The 23,867-nt window shown below is 35.7% G+C and overlaps 1 protein-coding gene and 1 long non-coding RNA gene across 2 annotated transcripts in view; one reads left to right on the forward strand and one right to left on the reverse strand.

Annotated features, from left to right (window-relative positions):
- Nucleotides 1–19,837, forward strand: part of LOC109165315 (pleiotropic drug resistance protein 3-like) — a 30,568-nt gene extending 10,731 nt beyond the window's left edge. Inside the window, exons 2-25 of the mRNA XM_019314021.1 lie at nucleotides 1,867–2,243; nucleotides 2,820–2,943; nucleotides 3,104–3,192; nucleotides 3,358–3,442; nucleotides 8,292–8,451; nucleotides 8,551–8,627; nucleotides 9,387–9,440; nucleotides 9,570–9,660; nucleotides 9,813–10,114; nucleotides 10,203–10,487; nucleotides 10,578–10,891; nucleotides 11,096–11,256; nucleotides 11,348–11,451; nucleotides 15,276–15,429; nucleotides 15,511–15,624; nucleotides 15,722–15,795; nucleotides 15,909–16,241; nucleotides 16,713–17,003; nucleotides 17,120–17,203; nucleotides 17,285–17,418; nucleotides 18,220–18,447; nucleotides 18,546–18,717; nucleotides 19,170–19,424; nucleotides 19,509–19,837. Of these exons, the coding sequence (XP_019169566.1) occupies nucleotides 1,879–2,243; nucleotides 2,820–2,943; nucleotides 3,104–3,192; nucleotides 3,358–3,442; nucleotides 8,292–8,451; nucleotides 8,551–8,627; nucleotides 9,387–9,440; nucleotides 9,570–9,660; nucleotides 9,813–10,114; nucleotides 10,203–10,487; nucleotides 10,578–10,891; nucleotides 11,096–11,256; nucleotides 11,348–11,451; nucleotides 15,276–15,429; nucleotides 15,511–15,624; nucleotides 15,722–15,795; nucleotides 15,909–16,241; nucleotides 16,713–17,003; nucleotides 17,120–17,203; nucleotides 17,285–17,418; nucleotides 18,220–18,447; nucleotides 18,546–18,717; nucleotides 19,170–19,424; nucleotides 19,509–19,775 (4,317 nt within the window). The 5' untranslated portion in view covers nucleotides 1,867–1,878 and the 3' untranslated portion in view covers nucleotides 19,776–19,837. The remainder of the gene's footprint in view (nucleotides 1–1,866; nucleotides 2,244–2,819; nucleotides 2,944–3,103; nucleotides 3,193–3,357; nucleotides 3,443–8,291; nucleotides 8,452–8,550; nucleotides 8,628–9,386; nucleotides 9,441–9,569; nucleotides 9,661–9,812; nucleotides 10,115–10,202; nucleotides 10,488–10,577; nucleotides 10,892–11,095; nucleotides 11,257–11,347; nucleotides 11,452–15,275; nucleotides 15,430–15,510; nucleotides 15,625–15,721; nucleotides 15,796–15,908; nucleotides 16,242–16,712; nucleotides 17,004–17,119; nucleotides 17,204–17,284; nucleotides 17,419–18,219; nucleotides 18,448–18,545; nucleotides 18,718–19,169; nucleotides 19,425–19,508) is intronic.
- LOC109165322 overlaps nucleotides 17,431–23,867 on the reverse strand; it is a 9,079-nt gene continuing 2,642 nt past the window's right edge. The window contains exon 3 of the long non-coding RNA XR_002051528.1: nucleotides 17,431–17,531. This is a non-coding gene — a long non-coding RNA (uncharacterized LOC109165322). The remainder of the gene's footprint in view (nucleotides 17,532–23,867) is intronic.

The following is a 23,867-nucleotide window of genomic DNA, read 5'->3' on the forward strand; positions in this document are numbered from 1 at the left end:
GTGTAATATAATATTACCTTGTTTGGTTCAGGGTTATATTTTAGGTTATATGGATCAATTTACAATAATGTCCTTAGTAATATATATATATATATATATATATATATATATATATATATATATATATATATATATATATATATATATATATAATGTTTGTGTATTTATTTATATCTATGAATTATATCAAGGCTTAAATATTAAAAAAAACTAAATATACACATGTATACACATATGTATATTTGATTATATAAGTATATATTAATTTCTTCATCATCATCATCATCATTATTATTATTATTATTATTATTATTATTATTATTATTATTATTATTATTATTATATAAGGATTAGTTAACAAGGGCAAAGTTGGAATAATTCAAGGTAATCTAAGATTACCTAAAAAAAAATGGGGGTAATCACATTACCTTGAAACATTACCGCCACATCAGCTTTCAGGTAATATAACATTACCTGGTAATCCCATAACTTGAACCAAACAAGGTAATATAACATTACCAGACCCAGATTACCTAGGTAATCTAAGATGACCCCGAACCAAACGCCCCCCTAAGGTTTTAAAATAGCGCACCTTAAGTTTGAACAACTCATCACACCTTATGCATACAAATCACGCGCCTTAAGAAGGAAAATCATGCACCTTCAGCTTCAGGTTGACGCACCTTAAGTTTCAACAACTTCTCACTTTAAGCACACAAACCATGCACCTTAAGCACAAAAATCACGCACCTTAAGCACAAAAACCACGCACCTTAAATTTAACCTAGATGCAAAAATTACCAAATTGCCACCACATTTTTTTGTTAATCATGGACGTTGATTTAAGCAAGATCAATGGCTCAAATTTAACCGCACCTGGCACCCTTAAGTCCGGTGCATTATCTACTTCATAAAAATTCACAAGACTTGTAGTTCTATTACCAAGAAGAAGAAAAAAAAGGATTTTGAGTGGTCAATAACGCCATTTTAATGTCATTTAACCATATTGGTGGATCAACAATAGTCATGTCACAATAATGTTAGAACCAACATGGATGTTTGAAAAAAAAAAAAGACTAAAAGTTGAATGACACAGGACCAAAATAGGGAAAAGAACTTAACACTTAAAAAATAAACCAAACTGACCTTGTATTTAATGCCATTTAAATGATTTTATTGACGAAGGACAAAAAATAGTTATACTACAATAATATTAGGACGAAATGAAGATGTTTTGAGGAAAAAAGAAAAAAAGAAAAAAAGAGAGACTAAAAGTGGATCAACACCTAGCCAAATGAAGATGTTTTGAAAAAAAAAAAAAGATTAAAAGTGGATCAACACCTATAAATTTAGGAGCAGAAATGGAATTAACTCTCTCTATATATATAATATGCACACACGTGAGAAGAAAACAAAAAGAGGAATTTATGAATGGATGAATTGAAATTAAATGAGATGAGGTGATCGATAATTGCAAACAACAATTCTACACTCTTTATATACCAAGGATGACCGAATGCATGCTGCGGCAAATGTGGAGATCGAACATGGATGAAGAATGTGCTGCAGCGTGGAGATGTTGATGTTGATACGCACTTAACATTTTAGTTTATAACTACTTATGATGTTATAATGTTATAATGATGCTTTTCATTAACTATATATATTTGTTGTATCAAGGCTGCGCTGCATGTTATTATAATGTGGTTTAAGTAATGCATGTGTAGAATAGTTAATGATTTATTTCCTTACCTCATAAACTTGTATTACTAGACAAAGTGCATGCGTAGTTTATATTAGGAACTAGGAAGGATGATATGATGCCTCATATATATCCCTCTTAAGTTTTGTGTGCTATAAGTGCAGATTAGCCCCAAAATGGCTGAGTTGGTGGGTTCAAATGAAATTGAATCAATAAGAGCTGATGAGCTATCGGAGATTGGACCAACCTCATTTAGACATCATCATCATAACTTGAGTTTCAGAAGTAACAACTCGGTTTTGAGTTCCATTACAAATGAAGATGATTTTGATGAGGATTACTTGTTGCAATGGGCAGCAATTGAGAGATTGCCTACCTTTGATAGATTGAGATCAGCTGTTTTTTATGAAAACAAACGAGTGGTTGATGTGATCACCGGGCTTGGAGGTGTGGAAAGGCATATGTTCATTGAGAAGCTCATTAAACACATTGAGCATGACAACCTCCGCTTGTTGAACAAAATCCGAAAAAGAATCGATAGGTAGGTAGGGTATATGCCTAGGTGCCTTCGATCCTAATTGTAGGAGACACTTGCCTGTACCATACTCTAGGGCAAAGTATTGGCTAGATTGGTTTTTTCATACGAGAGGAGGTTCGGACTCCCGACCTCTTTTAAGAAATGAGAGTGCACAGCACTCACGCCAACCAAGTGGTTCTTATTAGGTGCCTTCTTTATTATCACAAAAAAAAAAAAAGAAAAAGAAAAAAGAATGGATTAAACACCATAGTTTGTAGGTTAGGAACAATCTCCTCCCAACACCTGTTGATCTTAACTATTTTTTGCTATACTCTGCTCTAATACCACTAACTAATGATCAAACGTTTACCATTAGGCCAAAAACTATAGCTTATAGCAAAGACGTAACTTTATTTCCTTATAGAGCGTTATCACATTTTCGAGAGGCAGAGTGCTGAATTTGGCCCTTCATCGGCTCCGTCTAATAATCCTCTAGTGATTAATTGATGGACTTGACCCTTTACCTGTCTCCACCCAACAGTTTGTATGGAGAAGATTTAGTTGTGAATTAAGTACTGAGTTATTATTGTTACGTTGTAGAGCGGGCGTAAAGTTACCTTCTGTGGAAGTGAGATATGTTAATCTACATGTAGAAGCAGAGTGTGAGGTTGTTCATGGGAAACCCCTCCCAACTCTTTGGAATTCTTTCAAGAGTTTTATGATGGTAAGTATCTATCTATATATATGTGCCCTCTTTGAGAAACAAAACAAAAACAAAGTGGCTCAAGCTTTGGTTTTAATCTAACAATAATTTTTTACAATAATCTCTAGATTAGAGGTATGTTTTAAATTAAGTAAGTGATGTATTTTGTTTGAATTGGCAGGTGTTTGCAAGGCGAATTCCATGTTTAGAGTCTGAAGTGGCAAAGATAAAGATTGTTAATGATGTAAGCGGTGTGATTAAGCCCGGAAGGTATGTAATTGTAATGGGTGGAAGACAAAATTTGGACCGTTATATTCTACTCTTCTTCGTAGTTATAAAACTAATTCATGTCAAAATAATTGTTGAATTATATATGGTCATTTCACATTCACAATGCAAATTAATTACTCAACTAGGTTTAATTTGTTATGACAGAATGACACTGCTACTTGGTCCTCCAGGATGTGGGAAGACATCATTATTGAAGGCACTCTCAGCAAACTTGGACAATTCTCTCAAGGTCTCTCTCCTTATTTTATTTTATTTTTTAAAATTCATCTAGCATAGCGTTCGTTAATACATAGTAAATAAATTTCTCTACAACATTACATACTAAAGCCCAAAACTCACTCGCCAACCTCTTTCCCTTCTTCCAGCTCTAACCGGTAGTAAGGTGTTGACAGCAAATTTTTATGTGGGTCATTTTTCATATACTAAAAGTAAATTATTTGTTTATTAAATGTATATTATTTGATAATATACAAAATATATATATAAGGTCATTCCATACAAAATAGAGGTCACATCTATTTATAGAGACAATAAACATAATTCCAAAAGACCTCTAAAAAATAATAATAGAAGATCTCTATTACTGAGGTAATTGAGTCCAAATCTATTTGAACTTTATGTTATTGTATTCTATAACAAAAATAAAAATATAACAAAATTTTTTGTCCAAATATAATACATAAAAATTCAACAAAGAAAAAAATACAATACAAAATTTTATTTAAATAAAAAAATTATTTATTAAAATTTCAATGTCAAATCTTTCTAAAATTTTATTTTCAATTACAAGTAAGACTAATCTATAGATTCTGAAAACATATTTGTCAAGTATAAAAATAATGACTATATATATATATATATATATATATATATATATATATATATATATATATATATATATATATATATATATATATTTATTTATTTATTTATTTATTTATTTATTGAATCCAGTGAGACCATCCCAATCAGGTGAGATCATGAGATCCCATCTCATCCATTGATAAAGTTTCAATGGATGGGTAGGATTGAAAGTCAAACAACAATTAAATAATGATATATTTAAAAGACAAGGATGGAAGAGTAATTGTATTTGGTTTTTAATTTTGGTTATATTTAAAATAGAATCTTTACCAGAATATTAGGGAACCTATCAATAGTAACAATTAATTATATTTTGTACATCTATAATTCTAAATTATGGAGAATTTTACGGTGGTGTGTGCGTGGGTGTGGAATGGTGTGTGCGTTTTACTGTAACAAGGCTCGTACACCATGGCGTGCTGGTTTTTTTTTCATAAAATTATGCGTTTTGGCCTGTGCGTTTCGTGATACAAGCATGTACATTTTGGTTTATTCCTAACACTCTTTTTATAATTGATTGAATCACGTATTTTCATAAAGTACTAAGCTCGATCACGATCAACATCACATCATTATGCTGGTAGTGAAATAGTCATACTTTGCGCAACAATTTTGATTTCTAAGTTATTTTTCACCATATTTGAATTAGACTTTGAGATCTTCATCAAAGGTGTAGCTCTTTGAATTATCTTTTGAATGTTGTTGGAATCACTTGATTTGGATCTTCCAACATTGAATTATGATAAAAATATCAAGACGTTGCGTGGCAAAGCAAGTCATGCTAACGGCCACGGCTGTGACTACCACCATGATGCTTGGTTCTCCTTACTCCAAGTATTACTTTTCTTCATTTTCTTTGCTCCTTTTGGATCCGAATCATGCATCATGCATCATGCATGTACTTTTAACTTACTCGTTTTCACTCCCTTTAACTTCTAACGGCTCTAAGAACACACATATAGTCCCATTCCTCCCTTCATTTTGGCCACAGCCAAAAGACTATTCCGTTCGATGCTGGGTCGATTTTTGGATTTTTGGATTTTTGTGGCCCCGTTCTTGTAAATAAATGTGGCTCTACCAAAAGGGCAATTTATATCCTACACCACGGCGTGCGTTGCAATATGCACCCAGATGCAAAACGACGTTGTTTTAATTTTTAATTTTTTTTTTTGAAATTTCTCGCCCCAGTGAATGGCAGTAGTTTTTTCTTAAAAAAAATCCGCTGTTCAAGAATGTACATAATGTTATACTAGAATACACATAATTGTATACATGAATGTACATAATTATATAACAAAATATACATACTCTTTTTAAAAGATAATACACATAATCTAACATAATAGATAATAAACATAAACTTTTAACATAATACACATCAACTATTAACATAATACACACAAATTTTCTGATTCGGATGTACATAATTGTATAAAAAGAATGTACATAATTGTATAAAAAATGTACATAACTGTATGAACCAATACACATAACTGTATGAACAAATACACATAACTGTGTGAACAAATACACATAATCCCAGCAACTTCCTACCACGCCTCCCAAAACGACCCCAAAACGACGTCGTTTTGGGAGGCGCGCGGCGCACAGTGCTATGTACGCCGTGGTGTAGGGTATAACGATTGCTACCAAAAGTATAAGCACAATATTTAAAACCAAACCATAAGAATCCTACTAACCTACTATCTCCAAAGTCCAAATAAACCAAAAAAAAAAAAAAAAAAATCTTGAAATTACTTGCTTAGTAGTTACCTGTTGGGCTACCGCTATCGTTTAGAATGCAAGTAGAACGATCTGTTAGGGGGAAGAATCAATTTCTCAAGCGATATTGGTGGTGAACTGGTGAATGGTATATGTTTCAAGTTATCTCTGCAGATTCCAGGTTGAGACATCAATTGTGTCGTTGGGGAAACAAAACAATTTTGCTATGCGGCATACAACATACTCAATTAATTAGGTCATAATTATTATTAGGAGAGTGAAGTGATTTACAAAAAAAAAAAAAAAAAAAAAAAAAAAAAAAACTGATGAGTCTCAGGATTAATTACATATATATATATATATATATATATATATATATATATATATATATATATATATATATATATATATATATATATATATTGTTGGGAAAATTAGCTTAAAATGGCATATTAAGTGGCTATTTTGTGGTACAATTATCAGTGGGGTCCACTTCCGATTTGGGTCGGGTCAAAGTGGATTCGGATTCTTCGTAGTAAGACGAAGAGATTGATATATTGTACGCTCAAAACGGATAATGGGTGAATGAGATATTGATTCTCAAAGTAGACCCATTTAAGTTGGGAAATGAAGGGAAAATGTAGGACTTTGTCCCACATTGGTTTGGAAACAAGATTTGCCCCCCTTATATACCTGAGCTCTTTTCAAGCTTGTAGAATTGTATAGCATAGAGGCTCTCTCGCGCGGGGGGGGGGGGGGGGGGGGGTGCAAATCAAAATCCAACTAGAGGACATCAAAAGGCTTGAAATCAAGCCCGAGCTCGCGTGCGCCGGCACCTGCGGGCACGAATGTCGTCCGGAACTGGGCTGGCCTTGCGGGCATATGTTATGCCTAACTTCGGCACCGAGAGCACGACTCTCGTGCATCTGTGACCGCGAGAGATGTGCTCTCGTGTGAACCTGCACCCCAACGGTCTGAAACCCGAAACTTCAGCCTGTTGAACAGATTAAACTCATCTGTTAGGTGCTTAAACGTAGCACGTTTTATCCTGGGAAACCTAGGCTACAACCATATTACCCAACATATATATATATATATATATATATATTATTTCTTAAGTATCTAGGTCGAAAATAAATATTGAGCTCTCTAAAAATTGAGGCCTTGTGCTCTTAGGCATTTTGCACACCCCAAAATTCAGTCCTGGTTAGGTGATAGGTAAGGTTGGGCCCCGTATCGCCTCTAGAGAGTTAGTCATTTTGGCTTAGGTTTTGACCTCGACGAAATGACTCTTTCGTTCAGTGATAAGTGAGGTCGGGCCTTGTATCACCCTTAGAGAGTTAGTCATTTTGGCCAAGGTTTTGACACCGGTCAAAGGACTATTCCGTTTGGCGATAAGCGAGGTCCACCCGTATTACCCCAAGGGAGTTAGTCGTTTTGGACAAGATTTTGACCATGGCCAAAGAACTCTTCTTTTGATGATAGACGAGATCAAACACCATATAACTTCTAGGAAGTTAGTTGTGGACACATTTTTGATCTCGACCAAATGACTCTTTTATTTAGCTATAGGCGAGGTTGGATCCCATATGGCTCTTGCCCCTAGCCAATCTGATGACGAATCTAAGGTGGTCAATATAAGGATCGAAGGCTAAAATAGAAAACTTTTAGGAATGAAAGTCAAAAATAAAAAACTTTTAAAAAGTGGACAATATATAGAAAAACTCATTTGGAACATTCGTTGAAATTGACTAAAAATATGTAAAATTGACTAATACGATGACACAAAAAATGATCACTTAAACTATTAAATTGAACAACATTATCAAAACACATGTCCCAAATAAACTTTTCCTTATATTATCAGCTATTTAAAAACTTTCCATTTTTGTCATTCATCTTACAAGTTTCCTATTTCAATCTTTGACCCTCAATATAACCATCAAAATGTATTTAGGCCTTTAGGGTGCCTAATTGGAAACCACCCGAGGAAATGGGTGGAGATTCTTCCATGGGTTTGAATACTACTACAACACTGCCTCCCATAGTCCCATTCCTCCCTTCATTCCCCCCAGTTTCAATCCTTCGGGATGCATTCCACCCGCCATCACCCTCAGCGGGTGCATTGCAAGATGGAGCAGACTCATACCAGGATTTACCGGGTGCATAATGTTTTCAATGTGTCACTGCAAAGGCAGTGCATACTCAATTGAGGTACTAAAGAGATTTTGGTCCAATGTAACGAGTTACTCAAGGAGCTGGATGCATCTTGGAAGGTGTTAGATGATTTCCTCATACGTTTTACTGATGATCCATCTATTTTTAAGTAGTTAACATAATAGAAGGCATTTTCCTTCTTGATGTTGTAGTTCTGGACTAACTTGACAGTCTCTGTTTATGTAACATCTTTCATCATTCTAAGGAATTCATTCTTAATTGATGGATGGATGCCTTATTTTATCTATCTGATTGCTTTTGATTGATTCAATCAGGTTAGGGGAGAAATTTCTTACAATGGGCACAAATTGCAAGAATTTGTCCCCCAGAAAACTTCTGCATACATTAGTCAATACGATTTACATATCCCTGAAATGACTGTCAGAGAAACCCTTGATTTCTCATCTTGTTGCCAGGGCGTGGGTAGCAGAGCCGGTATGTCTTTCCACACTGAAAAAGTGAACAAAGTTGTACACTTATTTCAACATTCATATGGGAATAAATATATATAATAAATGCTTTATCCCTGTGCAGATATTTTGGTTGAGCTAATCAAGATGGAGAAGGAAGCAGGAATTGTTCCTGATCAGGACATAGATATTTACATGAAGGTAGTTTTAGCAGCATAACTTATACTCTCTATCATTTCGTCCATTTGATAGTGTATGTTTGGTATTATGACAATTAGCCTTTTAGGATCATTAGTGCTTTTGCATAGATTCTCTCGGTTGGTTTTGTGAAAATCTTGTTTTAAGCACCTCATTTTATAGTTTATTTCTATGGATTAACATGGCTATACTTCATTGCTTGGATGTATGCAAAAGCAACAATTTATTTTCTCTCATGTTTTCTTCGTTGTTATTGCTAATGACATCCATTTCTGGTAAATAAAGGCATACATGTTCACCACTCGTATCCCTTTTTGGATAGAAATTTCAAACTATGTGACATACTTTAAAATATATCTTACTAAAATTAGTTCCAGTGGCATTCATTATCTTTCCAGATTTAGTTATTGAATTATTTGAAGGTATTTATAGATCAAATAAGTATGTCTTTCAGAAAGTCCACTTGTAACAAAGCAATCATAATTTCTTCTTATGCATAATTATCCTGATAGTTAAGGTCTTATATGTATCAAATTCCAAATTCTTAAGTTTTTGTTTAATCTCTCACTAACTTTCCTATATGCAATTGAAGGACTAAAAATGACTTCTTTTTTTTTTTCTTCTTAAATCATGTTCTATTTTATTTCCAAGTGTTCTTTTAGTACATAATTGGCCTGAATTGAAGGACATTTTTGGTGTTCAAGCCACTGTTGAAGATATATATATAGTTCTATCTTTTCGCCTATTTAATTAATTATACAGGCAATTTCTGTGGAAGGACAAAAGACAAACCTTCAGACAGATTACATCCTTAAGGTATGTACGGCAATACTTTTTTAAACAATTAGAAATTTAGCTTCTTTCTATAACAAAAAACATATAGTTGAAAATGGAATATATGTTAAGAAGCTAAGCTGATCTTTGTTTCAATTCAACTAATTTCAGATTCTTGGACTTGATGTTTGTGCTGACACGATAGTAGGTAATGCTATGAGAAGAGGTATCTCGGGCGGCCAAAAGAAAAGGCTAACAACAGGTACTGAAAATCTGTTATCTAAAAGCCTCAATTTAGCCTTGCACAATGTAATAGGACGAGAGAAAAATTTCGTATTAGCAGCAAATTAAATGTTTGTTTGGAAATTCAAAGTGTTTTATAATGTATTGAGTAGCATATCAATATTAATGCAGGGGAAATGATTGTTGGCCCAACAAAAGCATTGTTTATGGATGAAATATCAAATGGCTTAGATAGTTCGACCACATATCAGATTGTTGCTTGCCTTCAACAGTTGGCTCACATCACAGATGCTACGATACTAATGTCTCTTCTTCAACCAGCACCAGAAGTATTTGACCTCTTCGATGATATAATCTTGATGGCTGAGGGAAAAGTCATTTTCCATGGTCCTAGAAGCAACATATTAGAATTTTTTGAAAATTGTGGGTTCAAGTGTCCTGAAAGGAAAGGGGTAGCTGACTTTCTCCAGGAGGCAAGTTCCTCACGCATGCTACTTTTCTATAGTCTGTTAAGTAAAATCTCTTTTTAAGTTTTAACCTTGCCTCTTGCATCTGCTATAGGTCATCTCAAGGAAAGATCAGGCACAATACTGGAATAATCGAACTCAACAGGCATATAGCTATGTTTCTGTTGATACAATATCAACAAAATTTAAGGAATCTCCTTATGGAAATAATCTCTTCAAGGAGCTTTCTGTGCCATATGATAAGTCCAAGAGCCATAAAAATGCTATAAATTCTAGTGTGTATTCACTTCCTAAATGGACACTCTTCCGAGTTTGCATCTTGAGAGAATTTCTTCTCATGAAAAGAAATTCTTTTATTTATATATTCAAATTTGTTCAGGTCTGCTATGCAACTTTTAGTTCCTAACTTTTTGCTCTATCGATCAACTACCTGCAGGAAGGATATGACTTTTATATTTCTTTAATGCAGCTTATGACAAGCGCATTTATAACAATAACTGTGTTTTTGAGAACTAGGATGGATGTGGATCTTCTGCATGCAAATTATTATTTGGGAGCTCTATTCTATGCTCTACTTATTCTACTTGTTGATGGGTTACCCGAGCTGCCCATGACCGTTACAAGGCTAGAAGTTTTCTTCAAGCAGAGAGAATTGTGTTTCTACCCAGCTTGGGCATATGCAATCCCAACTACCATTCTCAAATTTCCTCTTTCTTTGTTGGAATCTGTTGTTTGGACATCTATTACTTATTATGCCGTTGGTTTCAGTCCTGAGGTTGGTAGGTGAGTGTCAATTGATATACCATTGCTTCATTTTCTTTAATGATGAGTATTTTTCATATTGAAATATTATAACTGTCCAAGTTATTAACCATGTTACTGATCTCTTTAGCTTTGAATAAAGTGGCCATTCAAATATAACAATGTTTAATTTAATTGGTGCTGGGATTTTTACTCAAGTTCTCAATTTCTTATTAATGCTTCCAGGTTCTTCTGCCAATTACTTGTATTCTTTGCTGTGCATATGTCATCAATATCCTTATTCCGGTTCTTGGCTGCTATCTTCCCAACAGTTGTTGTTGCTACAACAGTTGGCAATCTATCAATTATGTTTGTTTTGTTATTTGGTGGCTTCATAATCTCACGACGTAATATTTCCAACTATCATTTTGTTTTCGTTTCGTATATAAGACTTCTGTGAGGAGAGGAATATAACTCATATGGAAATGTTTATTGCAGCTTCTATGTCAGTTTGGTTGAAATGGGGATTCTGGGTTTCTCCAATTTCATATGGTGAGATAGGCCTTGCTCTGAATGAATTTCTTGCCCCCCGATGGGAAAAGGTGAGTGCATATAAACCATACTAGCTAATTGAAGAATTTTTGAATTTCTTGCTCAAAAAAAAAAAAAAAAGGACAGTAATTATAACATCATATATACGAACCACACAACAATGGAAAAAAAACTAACTAGCTTGATTCTTCCCTTAAAATGATGAAACAAAATCATAAGAAAATATCACAGCCGATCTCTCCTTTTATTCCTAAAATACTTTTCTAAAATAAAATCCCTAACTTTGACTATGAATATTCAATACTCCCCTTCAAGCTGGAGAATATATATCATGTAATCCTAGCTTGCAAATTAAGTCTTCAAAGTTAGGTTTAGGTATAGCTTTGGTTAGGATGTCTACAGTTTATTGCTTGGTAGAAATGTAGTTCAACTTAATAGTCTAACTGGTCACTTTCTCCTTGATGGGGTGTCAGTCAATTTCAACATGTTTAGTCGTATCATGATGCACATGAGTCTTTGCTATGCTGATAGCTGCCATATCTGCTTAAATGCCACAAATCATCAAAATAAGAGATGAACTCACTTGTTCCAGTTCACTAAGAACCTTTTTTTTCTTAATCCAAATCCCTTCACAAATTCCTTGTGCCAGTGCTCTATACTCAGCTTTGACACTGCTTCCGGCTACCATTGATTGCTTCTTGCTCTTCCATCTAACAAGATTACCCCAAACAAAAGAACAATACCCAGAAGTTGACCGTTTATCAATGATGTTCCCTACCCAATCTACGTCTAAGTGCATCTCAATGTAAAGATTCTCTCTCTTTTTGAAGAGTAAACCTTTCCCTGGTGTCATTTTCAAGTATCTAAGAATGTTGTAGACTTCCTCCATGTGTTCCTCTAAGATTGTGCATGAATTGACTCATAACACTCACTGCAAAACCAATATTTGATCGAATGTGTACTCAAGTGTTGAACAATTCGTTGATATCTCCCGTCTACCGGTGTACTTTCTTTCTCAGTGCCAAGTTTCAGTTTCTTCTAATTGTCCACAAAGAGTATCAATTGGTTTACATCCAACTATCCAAGCATACCAGTCTCCTTTTAGGAACAACAATGCCCTTCCTTGGTCACTCCCATCCCAAGGAAATGCTTAGTATTTCCAAGATCTTTAACTTCAAAATCTTCTGAAAATACATTTGTAATTCTTCCAAATCATTCCCAGATAGAATAATATCATCGACATAGACTATTAATACATCAATTTTCCTAGCATGAGATTTCTTGACAAACAAAGTATGATTAGCCTGACTATGTATGTAGTTAAGCTTCAAAATCACCTTTGTGAATATGACAAACCAGGTTCAAAGGGATTGTTAAATGTCATACAAGGACTTCTTGAGTTTGCGAACCTGATTCTTTGCCAAACTTCCTTTGAAACTAAGTGGTATTTCTATGTAGACTTCTTCCTCAAGGTCACCGTTTAGAAAAGTTTTTTCTTTTTACGTCCAGCTGTTGCAATCACAAATCTTGGTTGACAGCTAATTAGTAATGAGTGAAGAATTTTGATAGTGTTTAGCTTTTCAATAGGAGTAAAATTTTCTTGATAGTTTATCCCATGGCAAGTGTTTGTTACTTATAAGAGAAAATATAATACTTATGAGGAAAAATGTAATACTTTTAAATCAAAATAATAAAATATAACATATTTCATTTTCATCTTGACCCTGTTGAAAATAAAGAGTTAGTTTTATTTATAGGGTTGTGTCTGTTTATGAATAGGTGTCAGTTTATGAATAGGTATTTACAGTTTTGTATTTGTGTATATATATGTACTGTGTTTCTGTATTAGAAACAGATATATACCAATATAATTTCAGTTTTATATTCATTTCCTAGTCTTGATTCTTCATATTGCTTCCGCCTAACTGGCGGGTGGTATTATTCTCCACCCGCCAGGCCATTCCATCTTCCAAATTCAACATGGTATCAGAGCCTACTTTCCTAGGGCATTCCAAACATCAAAATTGTTTTTCATTGCATGAACAGTAAAGTTACTGTTCACGCAAACCCTAATTTTTCAAATTACTTGCTTTTGGTGAGTTCTTTTGTCAAATTGGTGTCACCCATCCTTTCTACTGTCTCCGGCGAGCCTGACCCAGCAAGTGGTATCGCCATCTCCTCCCCCACGCGCCTCCACGCGCCGCCGCCATTGTCGGACTCCGATCGCACGCGCCGGCGCGTGAGGCTGTCTCCGGTGGCTTTTTCTGGCGAAACTCTCCAGTTCTGCTCGTCGGCTCTCCTCCATTCCTTCTGTGCATATGATGTATTTTTCCGGTGAAAATTTTACAGATTGTTGTTTTGCCCTTCTTTGGACATGTTGGTGAAGTTTTAATGCTTTTTGGGTTTGTTGCCAACTTCTTTCCGGGATTTTTTGGTATAACTGTATTCGGTATACCATATTTATTCCCTAGGGTTTTCAAGTTTGGTACCTTTTGTTTATTTCCGGAAGTCTCTTTTGTTATTCACTTATCCTATAAGGGGTATAAACAACAATCATATGTGGTGCTCTCGGTATTCATACTTCACTCTTTGGGTGTATTTGTCATTACTTTGGTGCTCTTGTTGAGAGGTTGGAGTGTGGTGGGAAAGGGCTACCTGGAAGAGGGCTACCCGCTACTTGATAAGGTTCAAAGGAAACCGAGAAGAGTCCGGAGTGAAAGCTATCCAAAGTGAAGCCGTCCACCCATCCGGTGCCGGTCTAGCGGAGGGGGCGACCTAGAAAAGGGCTACCTGGTACTTGATAAGGTCTGGAGTGAAGCCATCCAAAGGGGAAAAGGGCTACCTAGTGCCGAGAAGAGTCCGGAGTGTGAGCCATTTAGAGTAAGTTGCCGCGGATCTGCCGCGGATATCGGCTTCTCAAGGGAGTGCTTATGTTGCTGTGTGGGTATTCGTGTTAATCTTGCCCTCGGTGCCTTCATTCCCAATGGTTGTGTATAGCATTGTTCCTCCGAAGCCATCCCACACTGTTAATCTCTAGCTGCTTTTAGTCTTCATTTGTAATTTAAAGTAAGGTAGAGTGTATGTTTTAATCCAAGCTTGAAACTTCCAGATGTTCAAGCTTGAGGGGGAGTGTTGAAAATAAAGAGTTAGTTTTATCTATAGGGTTGTGTCTGTTTATGAATAGGTGTCAGTTTATGAATAGGTATTTACAGTTATGTATTTGTGTAATATATGTACTGTGTTTCTGTATTAGAAACAGATATATACCAATATAATTTCAGTTTTATATTCATTTCCTAGTCTTGATTCTTCATATTGCTTCCGCCTAACTGGCGGGTGGTATTATTCTCCACCCGCCTGGCCATTCCATCTTCCAAATTCAACAGACCCAACCCGTCACGGATAAGGATTCATAAGACGGTCTCACACAAGTTTTTGCCATTAAATATTTGTGTGTGTGTGTGTATTTGTGTGTGTGTGTATATATATATATATATATATATATATATATATATATATATAAGGATTCAGGGTTGGGGCGGGTGTACAATCCCTGTCTGAGCAGGGACCAGGTTTCCCCATTATTGGGGTCGGGTTGAATTGACATTCCTACTCGTCTCGCTCCATCAAATGTGGGTACTCACTCTCAGTTTCTAATTTTATTCATATGGTTCAACCCATCTAATAAGCCCGATAGCCCTAGGTTGGTTTAGGGTTAGGGCCAACCCAAACCCGAAAATAAAATAATAAAATAACTGATTAGCCTGAACAAGTCAGACAGGACTAGCTTGAAACCGAGCGGACTGGCACGATTGACACCTGTAATACATGGTATGTTTTTCATTCCTGGTTGATTCTTCGTTAATTCTTGCAGATGTCACCCACAAATATGACAATAGGAGAAGAAGTTCTTGAAAGCCGAGGATTAAATTTTGATGGGTACCTATATTGGGTATCAATTGGTGCTCTATTTGGCTTTACAATACTATTTAACCTTGGTTTCACATTAGCCTTGAGTTTCCTTAAACGTAAGTTCACATATCTATTGTATTTGAGATGAAACTACAGAACAATTTTAGTATAGTTATTCAATTCCAATATCCATGCAGCCCCAGGTTCACGTGCTATTATTTCAAAGGAAAAATTCTCAAAAATACAAGGAAGTGGAAAATCACTTCATAAAGTGCCTGTTGAAGAAAAAACTTCTGAACCTTCTAATCCAGGTTTTGTACTTTTTCCTTTTGTTTATTTCTTTTGAATTGCCTTATGATTCAAATTTATTTTCTTCTTAAAAAAAGTCTTTTTTCTTGTCTTCTGCAGGCCGAGTGATTTTGCCTTTTGAAGCCTTAAGTGTAGTTTTTCAAGATGTTCAATACTACATTGACATGCCTGTGGTAATGGAACATATATACCACTCTCATTTGACAATGGATTGTATCTGGAAAGATCATTAAGGCCAGATTCATTGGTTGATTTAATCCTCTTATATCTGTTATTCTGTTTTTAGGCAATGAAGGAACGCGGTTTCACTGAAAAAAGACTACAACTTCTTTCCAACATCACTGCTGCACTCAGACCTGGTGTTCTTACTGCTCTTATGGGTGTCAGTGGTGCTGGAAAAACAACTCTTCTTGATGTTCTTTCTGGTAGAAAGACTAGTGGTATAGTGGAAGGAGAAATAAGGATTGGAGGGTACCCTAAAGTTCAAGAGACATTTGCTCGAGTTTCTGGTTACTGTGAGCAAACTGATATACATTCTCCTCAGATTACAGTAGAAGAATCAGTTATCTTTTCTGCTTGGCTACGGCTTCCTCCAGAGATTGATTCCAAAACTAAATCTGTATGGCTGTCCATTTCTATGCTACATCAGGATTGCCCTATTATTTTCTGAACCCATTTTGTGTCAGTGTTGTAACAATCGGCCTAGGTAGCCGCCTGGCGCCGACTAGGCACCCCTAGGCCAAGCCGATTTCAGCCCTTGGTGACGTTTAGTCGGCCGGCCGATTAGGCACCTAACTCGGTCGAGTGATTTTGTTTGCCTGCTCGGTTGCTCCTCTTCTATATTCCTCCAGCCATGTACTCAACTAACCATCTAACATATGTAGTTGACTAGTTCGGGGGATTATAATAGTCTAACAACTCACAGCCCTGAGTGAGAAAAGTGAAGATGGTATATTCGGCTGCTTAGGCGCTCTAGGAGCTAGGCTCCCCCGGGCGCCCGACTAGACTAGCGCCTAGTGCCTTCTGCAACATTTTTTTGTGTATACAATTAATTCCAATATGATATGATTGTCCTTGGGTGTGTATGTAGGAATTTGTGAAGGAAGTGATTGAGACAATTGAGCTTGACGGAATAAAGGACATGCTGGTAGGCATGCCTGGTATCAGTGGTCTTTCAACAGAGCAACGCAAGCGGCTCACAATTGCTGTGGAGTTGGTTGCGAACCCCTCGATCATTTTCATGGATGAGCCTACAACTGGGCTTGATGCAAGGGCAGCTGCAATTGTGATGCGTGCCGTAAAGAATGTGGTTGGCACAGGAAGAACAATTGTTTGCACCATTCACCAACCCAGTATTGATATATTTGAAGCTTTTGATGAGGTAATAAGTAATTGTTAATTTAGAAAGCATGAGAAGATGAATATTGATTGATTGATTGCTTTAACATTTAATACTACACTTGTTCAAAGTACACATTTGTTTCTACTATTCTTTAGCTTATTCTCTTGAAAACCGGTGGGAAAATGATCTACTGGGGACCGCTGGGTTGGCATTCTTGTAAAATGATTGAATATTTTGAGGTCAGTTTAATTTGCCAGATCTGTTGTACACTTTCCATGCTTTTCCATTGTCCATTTACTGAAACAATTAAGTCTTAACAGGGTATCTCTGGTGTGCCAAAAATAAAGGATAATTATAATCCAGCAACATGGATGTTAGAAGTCACTTCAACATTTGCAGAAGCTGAACTTGGCTTAGATTTTGCAGAAATCTATCAAAAATCTTCTTTAAACAAGTGAGTCTGATAAAATAAAGAGCTTCAATTAAGACTTAATTCTGGATTTAGTACTTTGACTATCACTTATTTCCAATTTTAGTCTTTGACTTTTAAAGCTACCAAATTTAGTCCTTAACAGGGCATTTGGTTGGGAGGAGGGAATTAGGGAGGAAAGGAATTGTGATTCTGTGGGAAAAGAATAAGGTGAGAATAAAGTAGGAATTGAAATTCTATTGTTTGGTAGGGAGGAATAGAATTATTGAGAATGGGAAGGGAAGAAGTGATTTTACGACTAAAATTCCCTTGTGTAATAATAAAATAATAATAATAATCAAGGGCAATTCAGTCATGTTCCTATTTTTTCCTTTCCCAGCTGCTGCCAAATTGCAATTCCTCCCTCCAACCAAACAATGTAGTTTCTCATGCCAAAGAATTACATTGTAGAAGATTTACAACCAAACACCTTGTAAGTATTGAGTCATTTGCAATTGTAATCCGCCATTAGCTTTTCCCTGTGTAAATCATTAACATTGAGGATAAAATTGGAAAGTTATGACCATTGAGTCAATTGTTTTTCACACGCCATAAACAAAGCCATAATTTCCTTATTCTAGTACCCCTAATTTCACCGTACCCTCAATGTTAAGCGTTGTTCACACAGGAAAAAACTTATAGTGGATTACAATTGGAAATGATTCAATACTTTATGAATGATGAATGATAGTCAGAGGATTAGCTACCTCCAGAATTAACTCTTCAATTAATTCCTGATTCATTCTAAAATATTTCTGAATTACAATTGCACCTGAATATTGGTAGAAATAACAAAGAACTTGTAAAGATGCTGAGCGTTCCACGTCACGGCTCAAAGCAGTTGCATTTTCCCACCCCCTTTTCACAGAAGGGGTGGGGCCAGTTCAAGACCTGCCTTTGGAAGCAGTATTGGTCTTACTGGAGGAGTCCTTCCTACATCTTGATGCGATTCATTCATATGCTCATCACATCTCTTCTTTTAGGATTGTTGTTTTGGGACCAAGGCAAGAAAATGTAAGAATATTATACTTACTAGCTGCTCCGTCCAAGATTTGATTATATCTACTCTCAAAGGAACTATTAATCCTTTTGTTTTCTTGTGGAATTAATAGAGAAAACCAGCAGAGCTTGTTGAATATACTTGGTTCAATGTTCACTGCAGTAATCCAATGTGGGATAAACAATTGCTCAACAGTTATACCATATGTCAGCACAGAGAGAACTGTCTTGTACAGGGACAGATTTGCTGGGATGTATGCTTCATGGGCTTATGCATTGGCACAGGTATAAACAGTGTTGTAAAAATTAGCCTTGGTGGCTGCCTAGGCCAAGGCGATTTCAGCCCTAGGCGGCTTTTAGTCGGTCGGCCGACTAGGCACCCTAGGCGCCGAGTTGGGCGCCTAATTCGGCCAAGTGGTTTTTGGTTTTTTTTTTGTCTGCTTGGTTGCTCCTTTTATATATTCCTCCAGCCATGTACTCAATTAACCATCTAGCATATGTAGTTAACTTGTTTGGGAGATTAAGACAATCTAACAACTCAGTAACTCACAATCTTGAGTGGGAAAAGTGAAGATGATATACTCGAATTACTAAACTACTTAGGTGTTGTCTAGGCACTAGGCGTCCCCCGGCCGCTCGACTAGTGCCTAGCGCCTTTTGCAACATTGGGTATAAATACCTCAACATGTTCCTTATAACATTCGATCTAATGAAACTCCTAATATTGTCATATATAGGTTATCGTCGAGATTCCTTATCTGTTTGCTCAAACAGTTGTGTTCACGGCTATCACATATCCAATGATTGGATACTACGGGTCAGCACACAAGGTTTTGTGGTACTTCTATGCCATGTTTTGCACGCTGCTGTACTACAATTATCTGGGAATGCTGCTTGTCGCCATGACTCCAAGCTTTCACATAGCTGCAACTCTGCAATCTCCTTTTTACTCCATGTTCAACCTCTTTGCTGGATTCATGATTCGTAAGCCAGTGAGTACAAGAAATACTTTCTATTATAAGAAACTTAAGGCATTACTGCAAACAATCATTTTATATATGTTCATAATCTTGCAGCAAATACCCAAGTGGTGGGTCTGGTTTTACTATTTAATCCCTACATCTTGGTCCCTAAACTGCATGCTTTCTTCGCAATATGGAGACGTAGAGGAGGAGATCATGGTTTTTGGAGAAAAGAAAACAGTGGCAGCCTTTTTGAGGGATTATTTTGGGTATCACCATCATCAATTGCCCATTGTGGGTGCAATGCTGATTTTGTTCCCACTTCTTTTTGCCTGTTTATTTACACTTTGTATTCAGAAGCTGAACTTTCAAAGGAGGTGAATGATGAAAATTCAATAATCTGACTCATTATTTATGTTTATGCACAAAAACATGTTCAAAAATCACTTTTATTATGATGTTTTAATGTTTTAATTTTAAGGAATACTGTGTTTTCAATACATTATTTGGATCAAGCCTAGTTTCAAACCCAATTAGAGAGATAATAGCCATGCGGCCCATGCAAGTTACATCTTAAAGGCCAAGAAGTGTCAGCACTGTTTTATTTGCTTTGGAGCTTATTTTGATGTACTTTAGGTCCCTAGGTTGTGCCAACTTGTAGGCCTAGAAAGTGGAAGAAGTGTCTTTAATTTTTCAGCACATTTTTCTTATGTTTTGGGACATACTTGGGTGTATTTTAGGCCTCTAGGTTGTGGCCACTTGTAGGCAAGCCCCTTTTGTGTCCTATCCTAGCCTAACTTAGTGGCAATTCAACCCGCCTCCGACAGGAAAATCAATCTCAGTCCTGACGGGGAGCTATTTTGGGAACGAGGACCCCATTTCCCGCCTCACCCCGTTGTCATCCCTAGCTTAACTTATTAGTTTTGAATGCCCTAAAAGCCTACCCTAGCCTTAGTTATTTGAAAGTCCAATTATTGGGTTTAAGAGCAACATTATCAATGAATATTGTGAGGAAAATGTCAAATTAAATCACTCATGCTCAAGATTATAGCAAATGTGGAGAAGAATTAATTGGGAAAGAATGGGCCTGCAAAGGCCAAAAATAATGTCAGAGCGCGGAAATGAGGAGGGACATCTGCTGTGCGCAGCAGCAGCCCACACGGACGCGTCAGGCGCGTCTATAAACCTTCTGTTTATTTTATTTTATTTTTTTTACAATCAACTTTAGTTTTTTTTTTTTTCTTTTTTCTCTCCCCACCCATCTTCTCTTTTCTAATCACACTTACAAAATCTCCTCAAAAACTACAAAATAACTCCACTAATGTGGATGCTCCAAGTCCTGATTAGTTAGGCCAATTAGAGGGATAGACAACATAAAGCCTAAACCTATACATTTAGCCCTTATTACTACATTCAAGAGAAGTTTGCCTCTTTAAAAACTAAGATTAAGTGTTGAATATTCTCTACTTCTCTTGTTCGACTTGGAATTGGTAATAATCAAGTTAATGTTCAAGATTGGCAGAGACTAGAGACAAGTCAGACAACGCAAGCTCTACAAATTTTGAAGGTAACCCTCTTACATTAGACTAATTTGTAAGACCAGGTTGTTATCTTGTGATTGTTATTTGTTTAAATCAACTATTTAATTTTTACTATATAAGTTCCTCAACTATTTAATTCTTACGCAATAAAGTAATTGTTAAACCTTATTGAGTAAAAATTGAATAATTGAGGCCTTAATTTGAGAAAAATTAATAGTCAATGATTAATTTTTGAATTATGACATAATTGATATACGATTTTAGTTATTAACTCAATAGTCAATACAAAACTAAATCACTTTGGGTACAGAATTAGATGCATGAGAGATCATCTGGCCACTTTAGTGTATCTTTAAGAGTTGATAAAAAATTGTGCAAGTTTGACATAAAGTCCTAGTATGTTAATAAGAAGGCATTGATTTTATAGTTAAGAGTTTGATTTTCTTAATTTCAAATATACACTTTATGAAAATAGAAAATACTTAATTTTTTTTTTGTTTCAAAAAATAAACCCAAATAGTATAAGAAAAATCATCGATGATAGACATAAAAAATGTACAACTTTCTAGAGACGGGACTTTAGTCGGTCCCTATAAATCAGAATGCATATATTCCAATACATCTTTGGTACGGTGTGTAGCATTAGAGAAACTAACTCTCTTTTGTTTCTCAAAACCACAATGCTCACAAATTTGTAATTTACATGTACTTGAATTACCTAAGAGGCCTTTCTTACTCAGGATATGCATGTCCTTCTCACTCATATGCCTCAGATGCATATGCCATAATTGAGTGAGATCCGCATCAGATATCGATGAGGAGAGTGCTACTGAACCTGTTATAGTACTACCATGCAGAACATACACGCTTTTAGAATGAGAAGCTTTCATTAAAACAAGAGAACCTTTAATTACCTTAAAAACTCCACCTTCAATTGTGTACTTGCACCCCAGAGATTCCAAGGTGCCCAAGGAATATCATGTTCCGTTTCAAATTAGGAATATACTGAACATTGGTAAGAGTACTGACAACGTTATCATGATGAGTTCTAATATGAACACTTCCAATTCCAATAACTTTGCATTGGGTATTATTACCTCTTCAAGACAACTCCACCAACAATTGGTTATAGAGAGATGTACCAGTTTTTATGAGGGCACATGTGGACTGTACAACCAGAATCTCCTCAGTTTTGCTCTGTTTGTTACTGGAGTTAATGGATAATAGAACATCACCTTTTGAATCACTTGTAACAAAACCAGCTTCATCGGACTTCTTTTCTTTCTCTCTTGTTTGTTCTTCAGTTTAAAGCATTCAGACACATCATGCCTATGCTTCTTGCAGTACTTATAAGATTTGTTAGACTTTAGTCTACTGGACTTAAATTTTTTATTTTTATTGTCCATCTAAGGTGACAATTGTCCTCTAACAGACAAACCTTCACCTTTCTTCTCGGAATAAATTTCTTTGTCAAAATTTTCTTTGGATAATAGATTTGACTTGACGTCGTCAAAAGTAAGAGCATCACTATTACCATACAACATAATTTCTTTGAAATACTTGTAAGATTTAGGGAGAGAGACAATCAATAAAACAACACAATCCTCATCATAAATATCAATATCGTTATTTTTCAAGTCTAATATAATAGAACTAAATTCATCCAAATGAGACTTAATAGAAGTACCTTCTGTCATACAGATTGTGTACATCTGCTCTTTAAGTGTAGTCTGTTCGCCAGAGATTTGGCCATATAAAGCGATTCCAGCTAGTACCATAATTTTGACGTAGTCATCTCACATACCACCTCGCGTAGAACCTCTGTAGACAAGCACAATTGAATGGTTGAACGTGCCTTGTCATCCAAATCTTTCACTCTACATCTGTCATTGTAGTCAGCTTTTCTTTTTCTCGGCTAGTGCTTTCTTCAAACCGCTCTGGGTTAGAATGGCTTTCATATGAACCTTACAGATAAAAAAACTACTTTTTCTGTCGAACTTCTCGATATCAAACCTGATGAAAGTCGAGATCTTTAAAAAAAATTCTCAATTAAACCGTTCTAATACCACTTGTTAGGAATATAAAATAATAATGTGAAAGTGAATAATAAAAAATTGAGAATCATAGAGAAATTAAAATATAAATAAAGAAAAAATATAAAATGACAAAAGAAAGAAAGGAAGAATGAATGAATGAATATATATATATATATATATATATATATATATATATATATATATATATATATAATATAATTAGGTTCTTGTGCGGTTAGGGTGCCCAGGTGCGGTTGTGCGGTTTAATCTGGGCTATTCATCTCGCTTAAATCAACGTCCAGGATTACCAAATTTTTTTTTAAAAAAAACGCGGTGGCAATTTTGTAATTTTTGCATCTAGGTCAAAATTAAGGTGAGCGGATCTGTGATTAATGTGTGTGTGTTTTGTATATAAGATGCGTGAGTTTTGTGCGTAAGGTGCGTGAGTTTTGTGCTTAATGTGCGTGGAGTTGTGCTTGACGTGAGTAGTTGTTAAAACTTAAAGTGTGGACTTTTGTGCTTAAGGTGCGTGAAATTTGTTATTAATGTGAGTGGAGTTTGTGCTTAATGTGTGTAGGGTTTGTGCTTAATGTATGTGAGGTTAGTGATTAATGTTAATAGTTGTTGAAACTTAAAGTCTGTGAGTTAATACTTAAAGTGCGTGTGGTTTGTGCTTAATGTGCGTGAGGTTGTGTTTAATGTGCGTGGGTTTTGTACTTAATGTACGTGAGTTTGTGCTTAATGTTAATAGGTGTTGAAACTTAAAGTCTGTGAGTTAATATTTAAAGTGCGTGGGTTTTGTAGTTAATGTGTGTAAGATTGTGCTTAATGTGTGTGGGTTTTGTACTTAATGTGCGTGCGGTTGTGCTTAAGATCTAATACTTAAGGTGCGTCAT

Source organism: Ipomoea nil, unplaced genomic scaffold (genome assembly GCF_001879475.1).
Source record: "Ipomoea nil cultivar Tokyo-kokei standard unplaced genomic scaffold, Asagao_1.1 scaffold3069, whole genome shotgun sequence".
NCBI lineage: Eukaryota > Viridiplantae > Streptophyta > Magnoliopsida > Solanales > Convolvulaceae > Ipomoea > Ipomoea nil.